The following is a 15,613-nucleotide window of genomic DNA, read 5'->3' on the forward strand; positions in this document are numbered from 1 at the left end:
CAGTGATGCGACGCTCACGTTAAACAGTCATAGCGGCAAAGCGATTAGCAGACAATCGTTGTGTTAAATTATCGATAAATCTGTGCTTGCACCGTGTTTCTGCACTCCCAAAACGACTCCAAAAATACAATAAAAAGAGAATCGTGAACTCCATAGTGTTGTGCGAGCGCGCTTTTATTCCAAATAAAGCGGCGTTGTGATGACGTAGCGTGCTCGGGCCGGCTTGATGAAGGCAGTGTGAGTGCAGGCCAGAGGGGGAGTGGGGAGGGGGGATAACCGGGCCCCAGCACGGAACGAGCAAACCGTGCCTAGTGTGAGTACGCCCTTAATATAAAAAAGACAAAAATGAAGCATATGAACTTTCTCTGCAAGAATAATTACGTGATATTCATCTGTTAACTCTATAATGACAGTACAGTATAAAGTTTTTTAACAAAGAATTCAGATGTAATTGACCTCCAAATGTGAATTATGAAATTCTTTCAGATTTAAACATATTAAGATCTTGCTTTTGTAAGCCTTGAGGGTCCCAAAAATACAAGGTTCACACATAGTGTGTTCATAACTCAGTGTGTTCATACCTTAGTTCACACCTTAGACCTACACACACCAACCAATAGGGCAACAGAAAACACTTTCTTACACACTGCAGACAATGTCTGTCCTTCTTCCAGACACGTAATTTATACTAAATACAAGAAAACGTTTCTGGACTACATTTTCAGTTTGAAGCAGGAAATGTGTGTGTTACACTACTTTTCGTTGTGGTGTTTGTCCTTTTTTCTTTTTTCACCTCTCTTGGTGCCTTTAAATCTTTATTTCTAAGTAATTTACCTTCAGATATTTCATTGGGATATATGTTTTCTACTATATGCCCCTTCTTTATTTATTTCTTCGTGTGTGTGCGCGCGCGTGTGTGTTGGGGGGTGGGTTGATGGTTAGATAGGTGGCTGATTTTGCATGTGTTACGGGCTGTACACGACCAGTATTCGGTTGCTGCATCAATACATTATCTGATTAATTTTCGTGAGGTATCCGGGAAAAGGGTGTTCAATAAGCGAGCGAATTTCTTGGCAATCCCGTAATCCCTTCATAAAAAAGTTCTGTATCGCTAGACGCCAGAAGACTCAAGATTGCAAAGTGAAATTGAAAGAATGGAAGAGGAAAGTGAAGCTTCAAGAAATTACTCCGACTGCCAACAAATTGATTTACCTTTTACACATACGTTTTTGCCAACAGTCTACGTACTTGTATTCGTAATCGGATTTGCAGCGAACGTGCTTGGACTGAAATCGGTCTACAGTGGCTGGAAGAAACTTGGAAATATTAACGTGTTTATTTTAAACCTCGGCATTGCAGACCTGTTGTATGTTTTCACGTTGCCGTTTCTGGTCACATATTACGCCGCAAACAGCACGTGGATTTTTGGACAAACGTTTTGCAAAATAACACGATTCTGCTTCAATCTGAATCTTTATGGCAGCATCGGTTTTCTTACATGCATAAGCATATACAGATACCTAGGTATCGTCCACACTATGAAAGTGATGGGAAAAATAAATACCAGGATGTCTGTGATCATAAGCTCTCTTGTGTGGATTTTGGTCTTTATACAGATTCTGCCGGACATGTTCTTTGACAAGTCGATGCAAAATTCATCGGACTCGTGTTATGATACTACATCAGACCAGTGGATAACCGATTACCTGACATATAGTTTAGGGTGGACCTTCACAGGATTTGTTGTCCCCCTCCTCATAATTTTGCTGTGTTATGGCCACATAGTCTTTGTCCTCGCTACCAAGGCTAATGTCAACACTCTGTTGAAGCAACGCTGCTTAAAACTGGTAATTATGCTGACTATTTTGTTTTCGATTTGTTTTATCCCTTACCACGTTTTTAGAAATTTAAATTTAAAGACAAGGATTCTAAAGATGCAGGGGACATGTCACCAGAGCTTTGACAACATCTACGTTGCTCATCAAGTGAGTAGAGGCCTTGTCTGTATGAACAGTGCAATTAATCCTTTGATATATCTTGTTGGAAACGACGAGTTTCTAATGCGCTTTCACAACATGAGCAAACAAGCCAGGACATCCATCTTGCAAACTATAGGGGTTGTAATCTACCGTAAACCACAGGAGTTGGAGTCTGATACTCGACTGGAAGTACGAAGCACTGTGGAGGAGCAGCACTGATGTCATTGAAGGATTTCAAGGGCTTCGCGTGCATGTGCATGCATTAGCAAGTTTAAACAAAACGCGACCGGGTCTGCCTACAAAAATCTTACAAATACCATCGTCGTGTACTCATTTGTTATAGACACATAATACCAAATTAAAAGACATTATGAGTGAATGTTTAAACCCAAAGTCCTTAATTAAACTAAACTTTTTCTACAAATGAGTAGTTATGTACTGTAGTGAATTGCCTAACTGGTAAGAAAATGAATAAGTTGTACTTTACGTTGTACGTTACTAAAACACAGGCACACAGTAGGCTATACTATGTATACTGTGTATGCTGTGTATAATGACAACAAAGGCTTTCTATTCTATTCTATTATAAACTGTGGCAAATCACTTATGAGTTAAAACTTAGTTCCATTTTTAGTTAACTATGTTATTTGGTTATGACTGCATAAATCAAGTTGCTTGTAAGTAAAGTAAATCAAGTATAGCTCTGTAATTACAAATATTCTTTTATGTTTTCTTACACACATAAACCTTAACTCATTATGCCAAAATTGACAAGTATTACCCTGGGAATTTTTGCTGTAGGGCTGATTTTGAGTCCACATGATGTTCAGACGGGATGTTACATAATCATTAATGTTCATTACAAGTGCAGTAATGCCTGTCTGTTTCCCGTCTGTTTTTAATTAGAAGAATTCTTGACCAGAAACCGTTCTTTTAAATTCAATTATGAATCACTGAATTGCAAATGTTCCAATTCCAGGAACATACTTGCTTTGTGCATCCAGCCATTCCACAATTTACATGGAGTTGCACTCAAGCAGAACGGTCAATTGAGGAATCCGTAAATATTTACCCCAACAACTTCAAAGCCAATACTTTCACATTTCCTCATGAATATGCTTCAAAACTATGTAACTATTTCTGAATCTGGGATTCATGTACATGACACAAAATTGTGAGGAAAGGAAATTGTGAAAGTTTTGTTGTGTTTGTTGTATAATGGTTGATATCATGTTTTAGGTAATGACAAAGGGAGTGTTGTCTGTTCATATGTTTTACTGATGTTTGTACTAGTATTGCTGAACATATATGCAATGATCGTCTATACCTTGAATGACTAACCTGAATGGCTTACCTGCTTGTTTTTACATAGCACTATTTTCAGTTGTTGGATTTGAAGCCCATGACAATATGTATTGTTCTGTAAAAGCTCTAATCAGGAATTATAGCAACTTGCAGGCCATTACTGAAACAAAGACTTAGCAATGCCTCTGACAGCTTGAATACCTTTTTTATAAAGTGGGTGGGCAGTGGCATTGCATTATTAATTCCTGATTGAGGTGTTACTTGATTGCTTGTTTGCTTCCTTGTTTAGCTATTTGAAAATAGCTTTATTGGAGTTTTATGAAATGAAGGATAAGATATGAACAGGATATGGGTTAGGCCTAGTGATTTTTTTAGAGTGCTGGAATTCTCCCCATCTTCCTAAAGCTAAAACTGCAAACACAATTCTTTTTTATTCATCCAGTAGGCCTACTCCTATTCATACAAATATGTAATTTTTATCATTTTATTTTATTGTGAATTTTACTACACAGTATTAAACATACAAACAGAAACACTGGTTAAGTGTTTTGCAACAAGAATACAGATGAAATTGTTCTTCTTTAGTGGATAAAATGAGATGCAAGTAGTAATAGAGTAGTAGAGTAGTTGAGAAGTAGAATAGTAGTAGTAGAGTAGTACAGCTGGTTTACTTACAGCCTGGCTTTGCTCACATTCATAGAGTATCAACACCTGTTTCACTCCATAATCATCATCAGACCTATTAAAATTACTTTTGCAAAGTATAAAACCGACAGCCTACAAAAACCAAAGTGTGATACGAAAGAGACTTAAGTTGAGGTTACAGAGAGAGGTATTTGTTTCCTGTGACACTCCCTTCCTGGGCCCTGAGAAGGAGCTCAAAAGTTTCAGTAAACTGCAGCTGTTTCTAGGTAGAGACCTGCAAAATCAGGAGGCTACAAAACTACACATGTGAAACAACCCATTTCTGTGAAATGAAACTTACTCATTGCCTCTCTCGGACTCTTACTCATTCACTCCTTGGTGAGTACAAAAAAGAGTAAAATGTTTTCTAAACTAAATGATAATATGTGTCATGCAGCCCCGTCAGAGAATTCTGGGCGACGTCCACTATGTTCCTCATCTTCACAGTATGATTACACGTGACACTCATTAACTCACATGCACTTAATGTTTATGACTAGCCTACCGAGTGTTTCTTTTGATTGTTCAATGGTTCGACCCGGTCTATTTCACACGTTCCCTTTGGATTTATCCCTGTATGTATCTTAGCCTGGCTTATGGTCTCTTACCTGGACTCGGACTGGACTCGGACTAGCTCTTTGATTCTAAACTCACCCAGTATTCATAATGCTCCTGTTAATAAATCTGTTTCTGATACAGTCTGCATTCGTCTGTGTCTCATCATGTACACATCATCACAATATGCTAAATAGAGGTCTTCAGGCTTACATTGGCATGCTACCATCAGAATGACTGATATTAAGCACTGAATATTGTCTCAATAAACGCTGATTAGTTGTTAATGAGTATAAGAAAAGGTTTTAAAAATATATTTTTCTTTCCTTTCTTTCAATGTTGGCCTTTTTGTTTACAGCACCCGAGAGGATGGGATTACCATGTGAAAAGTTTACCATAACATCTATTACTGTAACTTCACTCACAGGCATATATTCCTACTAAGTCTTCACTTACTCCCTGTGGAGGCTTGATTGCATTGAGGGTAATGCATCGTCTTGTCTTGACTGGCACAGTTGGGACTGCAGAGTGGGCTGTTAGCACTGCCTGACTCTTCCTGTGAGTGAATATATTTGAAATTACCCAGTCACCAACCAGACTCTGTGATGTAGATGAGGGAGTGTCCATTGGGGGCATACTCTTGACCTGGGAATGTTCTTATGCGTTCAGTTTTTGGTGGTAAGGAAAAAGCACTTGTAGTCAAATGGGCTAGAGGCCTGCTGTCATGAGAACTGAGTGCATCTCCATTAAGGCAATGGGAAGTGCATTAGTACATAATGAACCTTTAAGATTGGTTTTCAATTTCTTCACTCACTATTCCAAAAGAATGTATCTGAATAGAAATGTCAAAGTCAAACTAAAAGTCAAATTTATTTATATAGCACTTTTTATAGCACATGTCGTCACTGTGTTGTTCCTTACGCATATGTATAATAACGTTTCAGGACCAACCATCAGGATATAACTCATCCGTTTTATTCTCCTCTCTCTGCCCCCTCATTCCCAGCGCCCCTAATGGTCATCTCTAACCATTACATCTCCCCCTTTTAGCTGGCAGTTTTAACTGTTTTAGGCAAACCATTAACATAACACCTATCTTTACACACATAACACCTAACATAACACCTATCTTTACACACATGGCTATTCCCTTATTTTCATTTACTCTGCAAACTTAGGAATTCACTTTTACTCATTCCACCCTTTAAATTGTGAAGTTCCAGCATTAAATCATATAACTTAATAAAGACATAATACTGTACTATAGCCATTGCATTGCATTATGGTATTGACTATTCTGAATATTGTATGTCTACTAAACAGAACAGAAACATAACATAATTTTCTGTGTCCTTCGGTCAAAGGTCCAGTCTTTCAGGGGGCCTAGATAGTCGCCCTGACCTAGTTGTTACAGTCTCGCCTGATTCTGGAGGTACTGGTACTTCCCTGAGGTGAGAGCGGTTGCGTCGCAGCCGTACTCCCTCTACTGTTTCCACCTCATATGAGTGAGGTGTGTGCGCCGGCCCCACGACTGTCCCTCTGGTGTTTGTAGGTCTGACCCACACTTGCTGTCCCGCCTGAAGAGGTGGCAGGGTGTGGGTGCGATGTCTCCGGTTGTATGCCTGTTGCTGTTGCAGCTTCAGCGCGGCGTCTTTCGTTCTGAATGTTTGTAGATAATAATAATAATAATAATAAGTTCCATTTGTATAGCGCCTTTCAAGATGCTCAAGGACGCTTTCCAGATGCAAAAACCAAAATACGCAAACTAACAAACAATACAAAAAAAATAAAAAATAAATAAATAAATAAAAAATAATACAAAACAAGCAACACCAATACAACAGATTAAATAAATTGAAGCCGGGCTAGGATGAAGAGTTTAGGTGAAAATATTGAGAAAACAGGTGAGTTTTTAGCTGTGTTTTGAATGAATTGAGAGATGAAGAGAGACGGAGTGATGGCGGGAGAGAGTTCCAAAGTGTTGGGGCAGCCACACTGAATGATCGACCCCCCATAGTGCTTAACTTATACCTAGGAACAACAAGGAGACCGGTGTCAGAGGAACGCAGTCTACGTGGTGGGACATAATGGTGGAGGAGGTTGGCCAGATATAAGGGCGCCGCACCAGCGAGTGTTTTAAATGTAAGCACTAGGAGTTTATACTGGATACGCAGGTGTACAGGGAGCCAGTGGAGACGTTCTAATACTGGTGTTATATGCTCATATTTTCTGGTTTGAGATAAAACACGAGCAGCAGCATTCTGAACAGACTGAAGGGGTCGAAGGGATTTAGAGGGAAGCCCATAGAGGAGAGAGTTACAGTAATCTAACTTTGAGGTAATGAGTGCATGTACCAGGATCTCAGCAGATTTTGGAGAAAGATGTGGGCAGAGGCGGGAGATATTGCGAAGTTGTAAAAAGGCAGATTTACTAAGTGAGCGTATATGTGGTTCAAACGACAGAAATGGATCAAACAAGACTCCGAGGTTACGGGCTGTAGGTGATGAGTCAATTTGAGTATCATCAACAGAGAGGGATGTATTGGCAAGGGACTGGACCACAGATTTAGTACCGATGACAAGATACTCGGTTTTATGAGCATTTAATTGGAGGAAGTTGGAGCGCAACCATAGGTTGAGTTCTCTGATACACTTGGTAATGGATGGAGGTGGGAAGGGGCCAGATGGTTTAAAACTAATATAAAGCTGGGTGTCATCAGCGTAGAAGTGAAAGTTTAACCCATATTGGCGTATCAAGTTACCAAGAGGCAGAATATAGATGGTAAATAGCAGTGGACCAAGTACAGAGCCCTGGGGGACACCGTGAGAAAGAGGGGATAGGTCTGATTTGCAGTTACCCAGTCGAACGAATTGACATCTGTTTGATAAATAGGAAGTGAACCAGGAGATGACTGTACCAGAGAGACCTAAATCACCAAGCCGTGAGAGGAGAGTTGTATGATTAACAGTGTCAAAGGCAGCAGTAAGATCAAGGAGTAGAATAATGGATGCGTAGCCTTTGTCAGAAGAAAGAAGAAGATAATTAAGTACGTAAATGAGTGATGTCTCTGTGCTATGCTGAGCACGGAAACCAGACTGAAAGATCTCGAAGAGATCATTAGAAGACATGAACTGGAGTAACTGGGAGGCAACAACACGTTCTAGTATTTTTGATAGAAATGGGAGGTTTGATATCGGTCTATAATTGCTTAAAATTGTAGTGTCCAAATTCTGTTTTTTGATAACTGGGGTTATGGCAGATGTTTTTAACTCTACAGGAATGTGTCCAGAGGTGAGAGAGAGATTAACTATGTGACAGATAGAGGAAGCAAGTGAAGAGACGCCCTGTTTGAGCAGAAATGTAGGAACAGGATCCAGGATTGAGGTAGTTGACTTTGCGCTGGTGAGATGTCTGGCTATAAGATCAGAGTTAACTATTGAAAAGGAGGAGAGAGACTGAGGAGGGGGCAGGGTAGTAGTCAAGGAGGAAGAGGAGAGAGAGGAATTGTGTGACTGGTGCTTCAACAAATCCTGATAAATAAGGGACACTTTCTGATTAAAGAAATTAAGAAATTCATTGCACCGATCAGTTGTGGGGGAAGGGGACAATGATGAAGGACGCAGAAGGTTGTTAACAATCTTGAAAAGTCGCTTGGGGTCAGAGCCAGCGCTGTTTATTGCTGATGTGTAGTGAAGTGTACGGGCTTTATTTAAAGCATCCTTATATTTGGCCAAGTGATCCATATATGCCTGGTAGTGAACAGATAGATGAGTTTTCCTATATAGACGCTCAAGGCGCCTACCAGTGGTTTTCTGGGCACGAAGTTCAGCAGTAAACCAGGGTGATGAGTGAGAGGAGGGCACAAGTCGTGTTTTAACTGGTGCTAGAGTATTGAGAGTATCAGTAAGGGACTGGTTGTATACAGCGACAGCATCGTCAATATTGTGAATAGAAGTGATGAGGGGAAATTTAGTGGATTCCAGGGCAGAGAAAAATGTAGTTGAAACAATGGATGAAAGACTACGGTAAGTGACAGATGATTTAGTGGAGTGGAGTTCAGTGTGTAGTGTAATACGTGATGTAATGAGCAGGTGATCCGATATAGCAATGTCATGACCAGATACATTTGTGATAGTTCCAGGTGAGGAACAGATTAAGTCTAAAGTATGTCCATGCTTATGTGTTGGGAAGTTGACATGCTGTTGTAACTCAAAACTGTCCAGTAATGATAAAAAATCTGTGGAGCTGGAAGAAACTGAGTCAATGTGTATGTTAAAGTCTCCGAGGACAACCAATGAACTTGAAAGAGAGCTAACAACAGTTAGTACTTCGCCAAATTCTAGAATGAACTCCGAGAGTGAGCTGTTGGGAGGACGGTAGACAAGTAATAGTGTAGAAGAGCTGTGTCCAGATATTTTGAGAGCCATGCACTCAAAATGAACTGTTTCCTGCAATGCACACACACTAATGTTAATTTTGCTGTTGAATAAAATAGCTAAACCTCCACCACGACCACCCTGTCTGGGGGCAGAGAGATTTTTGAAGCCAGGTGGAGTAGCTGCATTTAGCTGGTAGTAATCATCAGGTGTTTGCCAGGTTTCAGTTAAAAGAAAAATGTCCAGTTGATGTTGTTCGATCAGATCATTAATAAATGCAGCTTTATCAGTCATGGAACGACAGTTGAACAGAGCCAGGTTTAGGGAACGAGGTTGAACAGATGAACGGTGGACAGCAGTAACCAGAGTCTTGGACCGGGTGATTTCTTTTAGAGCGCCGAGATCAACGCCGTAATGGGACCCTGGTGAACCGATTTTGGGACGCCGGACCGAACTGAAGATAACCGGAATACTGGATGCAGATGATTGTTGGTAATAGTGGTGATGTCTGGGACCACGATGGATATACCGGGGTCGTCGAGCGATACCAGCAGAGAAACATTTGCTGTAGATGGTGGAGTCAAGCCGAGATGGAGAGCGCAGGTTATAAAGTTCTACCCGAGAATAAACTCGCTGTAAGGACTCGATAATACCGGTGACCAACATAGCAACCACTATGGCATTAGCCAATAAGCCAATGCTACACCGCATTAGCCCAATGCACCGCATTAGCCCGATGCACCGACCAGAACCACAGACTGACAAGCGGCAATGGACTTTACCGATTGCAGTCTGATAGTCGACAACCGACCGAGAGAGAGGAAACTCACTCACCCAGTTAAGTCGCGAGGAACTGGCCGGCGCTGACAGAGCCCGCAGGTAAACACAGAGCTTGTGTTTAGGTGGAAAATGAGTTGAGCCACACAGCGGAGATTAACATCAACAGAGCCCGCTATATCCAGTTGGTAACATATGCAGTAAACAGAACGAACAAAAAAAAATAGCAAACGAACAAACGCCGGTAGAGGAGCGGCAAACACAAGCGCGCACTGCGTACCCTAAACCGGAAGCAACCTGAATAAGTAGATCTGGCCACTCTGGCTGTAGCTGTGTTGGAGACACCGGAACCGACGTTCTGATCCTTCTGCCCATCAGTAGCTGGGATGGGGAAAATCCCTGGGCCAGTGGAGTGGCCCTGTAGACCAGGAGCACCTTGTGAAAGTCGCCTTCTTTCTCCAGGAGAGACTTGTCCGTTCTCACGGCCCGTTCTGCCTCCCCGTTGCTACAAGGATAACGGGGACTGCTTGTCACATGGCTAAAGTCATAGTCCTGTGCGAACTGGGAGAATTCATTGCACGAGAACTGGGGACCATTGTCTGTGACTAACACTTCAGGGCAGCCCTGTCTGGCAAACACCGCCTTGAATCTTGCTATAATCTGTTTTGCTGAGGTGCTGGGCAGCGTGCAAACTTCGATATAGCGGGAGAAGTAGTTGATCAGAACTAAATAGGTCCTATTCTGCCATTGGAATAGATCTGCTGCAACTCTCTGCCAGGGTCTACTCGGGAGCTCAGTAGTGAGTAAGGGCTCCACCGGTGCCTGAGCTTCACGTGCACGTTTCACACCTTTCCACCCTCTGCTTCACAGCAGACGCGATGCCAGGCCACCAGACTGATTCTCTGGCCCTAGCTAGACATTTGTTGATGCCTTGATGCCCCTGGTGCAGTCTCTGAAGGATGTCAGCTCTCATGTGTTCTGGAATTATCAGTCTCTCACCTTTCATAAGCAGTCCTCCCCCTACATGCAGACACGACCTGTATGGCCAGTAAGGTAGCAGCAGTTCATGTACGTCTCGTCTATGTTCAGGCCAGCCATTTGCAATGTACCGGCTGAGGCGTTTGCAGGCATCGTCCGAGTGTTGGGTGCTTTTTATCTGGTCCAGTTTTGTAGGTGTGGCTGGTAGGCTTTCCACCACACTATTCAGGTTAGCTTGGCATTCTTTTTCCAGGTTGTGCTCCACTTCTGTGCCTGTGGCTGGAAGAGGCGCCCTCGACAGTGCGTCAGCAGTTATCAGGTTTTTTCCTGGAACATGGATGATGTTGAAGTTGAATCTGAGCAGTCTGAGTCTGAACCTGATGATCCTTGGCGGCAGGTCGTCCAATGCTCTGGACTTCAGAAGTGTGAGAAGTGGCTTATGGTCAGTTCTAATGGTGAAGTCCAGACCACTTAGGTATCCTTGCAGGCGCTCACATGCCCAGGTCAACGCCAATGCCTCCTTTTCAATTTGGGCATATCTTGATTCGGCTTTGGTGAGGCTTCGTGAAATGAAAACAACAGGTCTCCACTCACCTCCTGGCTGTTTTTGTGTCAGAACCCCCCCTAGCCCATACGAGGAGGCATCTGCAGACACCATGGTTTCATGGTTTGGACTGTATTGGGCTAACACCGTCTCTGACCCCAGTTCTGTCTTTACCTCTCTGAACGCTTTCTGCTGGGGTGGCCCCCATGTCCAGCTGTTCTCTGCCTTCAGCAGGTTGCGGATGGGCTTGGTGAGGTTAGGGAGGTGCGATGAAAATGAAATTCACGCCCATGAAGCGCCGAACATCCGCCACATCCTTCGGTTCAGGCATTTCAAGGATCGCCTTGATTTTATCTGGGTCTGCTCTGATGCCCTGAGCGTTGATGACGTGACCCAGGAACCGGATCTCAGTCAGACCGAACTGGCATTTTTCATTGAGGGTGAGGCCAGCCTCTCTGAACTTCTGTAGCACTCTATGAAGTCTGCTGTCATGCTCTGCCCGGTCCTGTCCTATGATGAGGACATCGTCTGCGTGGCAAAGGACTCCGTCTATGCCCTCGATAAGCTGGGAGATCCTCTTTTGGAAATGTTCAGGGGCAGACGATATGCCAAAGGGCAGTCTTTTAAAATAGTACCGGCCCTCTGGTGTGATGAATGTTGTCAGCAGCATCGACTCCTTGTGTAGTGGCACCTGCCAGAAGCCTGATGTCGCATCCAACTTGGTGAAGAACCTGGCTCCTTCGAGTTTGGCCAGTGTTTTGTCCACCGCAGGCAGGATGTGTCTCTCTCTGATGACATTTTCATTCAGGTGAGTCAGATCTACGCATATTCGTATTTTTCCTGAGGGCTTCACGATTGGCACTATGCCTGCGCACCACTCTGTGGGTTCTTCCACGCGGGCTATGACCCCCAACTTTTCCCATCCTGTCTAGCTCCTCTTTCACCTTGGCGCGGAGAGGAATGGCCACTCTCCGTGGTGCTGAGAGTGCGTAGGGCAGGGCACCTTCTTTAAGTTTGATTTTGTATTCGCCCTGGAGCTGCCCTAACCCTTGGAAGACCTCTGGGTATGTTGAGCGGAAGGATGCCTCGGTGTCATCTATGCTGTTCAGCTGAGGGATCATGTGCAGTCTCAGGATGGCAGGGAGGCCCAGCAGAGATGTGGTGAGGTCTTTTACGATGTAGACCTCCTCCTCGATCTTTCTGTCTCCCCTCTGGATGACTACAGTCACTTGCCCCGTGACATTCAGAGGCTGGCTTGAAGGCCCCAGGAGAGGCCTGCTTGCTGCTGTGCAAGCGCCATGTTTGTGTTCATCATATTCCGTCTCGGGAATGGCAGTCACAGAAGCACCCATGTCCACTTTAAAGCATACAGGCCCGCCATTTACAACAAGTGTCTCAGTCCATGCGGATAACTGTGGGTGGTTGATAGCTCCCAGGTAAGCTGCTGAAATGTCCTCCTCTATGGAATCTAATTTTTGCGCAGCTCTGCACACTGCAGCAAAGTGCCCTTTCTTTGCACATTTTCTGCACTCGACGTCCTTTGCTGGGCAGTCCTTCCAGGAATGTTTTGGGGATTTGCCGTATTTTTCACACTGTTTCGGCTTGATTGTGTATTGCGGGAGAGAGTGGTTGAATCCCTGCACTGACTTTTTCCCGCTCACCTTTCTCCTGGATATCGCATCCACTTGCTCCGATGCCTCAGTTGACCGTAGAACTGCCTGTTGCATTTTTACCTCTTCATGCTGCCTCACTTGCGTTATTGCCATCTTTAAATCCAACTTGGCATTTAGCTGCATTTTTTTCGACAATTTTGTATTGCGTATGCCCACCACAATCCTGTCTCGGATCAGTTCCTCACGCAGGACACCGAAATTGCAGTGCTCGGCAAGCTTATGCACTGACGTGATAAAGCTCTCAGCAGATTCGCCGACTTCTTGGCATCTCTTATTAAATTTGGCTCGTTCGTAAATTACGTTGTGGGTGCCAACAAAGTGTTCGTTAAAAGCCTGTATAACTTCGTCGTAATCGTTCTCTTTATCTGCCTCTAATGCGAACGAACTCAAAATGTCCTCGGCTTTCTCGCCCATTGTATAAATCAAAGAATTCACCTGGAAAGCGTTATCCTTATCTTTCAGTCCCGATGCGATTCTGAAGCGCTCGAAACGTTTGATCCAGGCAGGCCACGAACTTGGCTCGTAGTCAAAAGCTCGTAGTCAAAAAATCCCAGCTAGTAGAAGTGCATATTTATAGTTCTATTTCAAGGCATAGACACGTCTGCTAGCAGTATTGGCATGTTTGCAGGCGGCATTGGCGCATCCATTCATGGCATCGGCAAATCCACTGGCAAGCCAGGCCATTTAATGGAATTGTCTGTAAGTGTCATGCAAATGCTTCTTGTTCTTGTTCATAATTTTTGTGATAAAATTAATAATCTGTAATGCAAGTTTAAAATGTGTGTTACGGTTAAAATACAGAAGGTTACATTTTCTTATATCTTGTGAGAGTACGCTGCTGCGCTCACCAGAACTCAGAATTCATGATTTTTTGTTCTCTTGAACTGCAGCCTAGCAACGGTCTATCAAAGGGCTTCGTCAGCTCATCACAAGGCCTTAATTTGATGGCAGAAAAGCAAGACAGACTATTAAGAGATGCGAGAATCATTTGAGAATCTTTCTCAGAGTTAAGAACCTCTTTTCATGACAAGCGGCCAACGAGGTATTTGCCATTTCATGTTAATTCTATACATGTTTGTATTAGGCTAATACTAAGCGCTATGTCGTATTCGTTTGCAAACTGTATTGTACGGTTTATTGATGCATTTTGTACTGTGTTCTTTGGGCATGTAGTTCTCACGGCGTGACCGGAGGCATGTATCACAGCGACAAGACATGCCCAAAAAATAAACGCCTGTTTCAGAGAATCGACCTGTGTTCGTGTTGTTGTGAAGAGAGCTACAGTGAGAACTCGACTGCTCGACACAGGTAGGAGAGACGACGATACCGCGACGAAGATACAGCACGACGAAGTAAGGACATAGCTTATGGTCGTCATAGTGATTGCAATCAACGGCGAACGGACTGTTTTGAAGACGCAAGCTTTCAAGCTATTCACGAGAGGCTCTACCACAACCGTCAAGTTAAGGTGGTGTGAGAAGCGGTTTAACTTGGAAAATTGCAACTGAAAACTCGAGTTTAGCCTTGCATACCGTGCTTACCATACAACTATGGAAGAACGTAACGTGCTGGTGCGGCGGTCTTAATATTAAAAGGCAATTTAAGTAAAGTTAAAGGGTAATTATACTGATGTAAAAACTTTCTTAAAACAGACCTAAGTGATTTTCTGCCTGTATATGTGTATTCTTCCTGCAGTAAGGTTTATGCTTTCCAGTTTCTTTGCCTTGTTTGAGTTGGAAGTCAACAGAAGATTTAAAAGTTTGATAAGTCTAGATGAAGCTTAAGCATAGATACAATTTTGAACGACTTTCTTAACTACTTACAGTTACACAAATCCTAATAGAAATTAAATTTTAAACATACATTACATATATCTCAGTCATTTAGTTTATCCTAAGATGTCCGACCCAGGCAATGAGACCTTCCATAAAAATGTTAAAGAACCTAAAATTATGGATTCAAAGCTTGCAGAAAGGGTACAAGGGCTGCGAAGAAGTGAAAGAACTCGAACCTTGACAGAAAAGGGAAGAGAACTTCAAGAAGAAAGGCTAAAAGGCATTCAACGTCGGTACAGAATAATTTATGAGAAATGGAGATGTAAGGCAAGAATAGGCAAGGAAGTATTGAGGGACAGAGCCTCTGAAGACGAATTAAATGAGTTGATTAAGAACATGGAAGACGCCTCTTCTAATGTAAAGGACATTTTTGAAGAGTTACATCAAGTGCAAACCCCAGAATCTGATCTGCGGCGCAGAGTTGACACGTGCATAGCACTCTCAGAATTTATTATTCAAAGGGCAAAAGGCCAACTTAAGAGCCATACATCAGATGAAGAAGAAAAATAACCCTGGCCCGATGTTGGATCTGTCCTAGGCTCAACATGTTCCTTATCAAGACCAATGTCTTATAAATCAAAATGTAGTCCCACTCATTCTAGCATTGACTCAGTCAAAAGAAAGGAGGCTGCAACTGAAGCTGCCGCATCCCAAGAAGTTTTGACAGTGTTGGCTGAACAAGAGAAAGAAGTTGCAGAACTTCACAGGTTAGAGACAGAAAGTACACAATGGCTAGCACAATTTGAATCTGAGAATCTAGCTAGGCAACAAGCAATACAAGAGAAGTGTAGAAAGCTCGAACGCTTAGAAGAACTAAAGAAACTTAATGCCGCAAGAGCTCGAGTTAAGATCTACGACCAAGTCGATGAAAATCTTGAAGAAATTTCCCTGCCACATCATATTGAAA

The 15,613-nt window shown here is 42.9% G+C and overlaps 1 protein-coding gene across 2 annotated transcripts; it reads left to right on the top strand.

The window, feature by feature from the left end:
• Positions 1-915: 915 nt before the first annotated feature.
• On the top strand, positions 916-14,273 carry LOC143499018 (P2Y purinoceptor 1). 2 transcript variants are annotated; one of them, XR_013126042.1, is made up of 3 exons: positions 916-4,307; positions 13,762-13,913; positions 14,045-14,273. XR_013126042.1 is itself a non-coding variant. In XM_076993958.1 (1 exon), exon 1 carries the CDS (start codon positions 1,155-1,157, stop codon positions 2,196-2,198), a length of 1,044 nt encoding a protein of 347 aa, XP_076850073.1. In that variant the 5' UTR covers positions 916-1,154; the 3' UTR covers positions 2,199-4,669. The 2 variants fall into 2 exon arrangements, 1 of the variants encoding a protein (XP_076850073.1); XM_076993958.1 differs by lacking the exons at positions 13,762-13,913; positions 14,045-14,273 and having other exon boundaries at positions 916-4,669.
• The last annotated feature ends 1,340 nt before the right edge of the window (positions 14,274-15,613 follow it).

This window comes from Brachyhypopomus gauderio, unplaced genomic scaffold (assembly GCF_052324685.1).
Source record: "Brachyhypopomus gauderio isolate BG-103 unplaced genomic scaffold, BGAUD_0.2 sc130, whole genome shotgun sequence".
In the NCBI taxonomy this organism is placed as follows: domain Eukaryota; kingdom Metazoa; phylum Chordata; class Actinopteri; order Gymnotiformes; family Hypopomidae; genus Brachyhypopomus; species Brachyhypopomus gauderio.

Bases quoted from the DNA above. Each gene is read 5' to 3' on its own strand.
- LOC143499018 (XM_076993958.1), top strand. From the start codon at position 1,155: ATGGAAGAGGAAAGTGAAGCTTCAAGAAATTACTCCGACTGCCAACAA.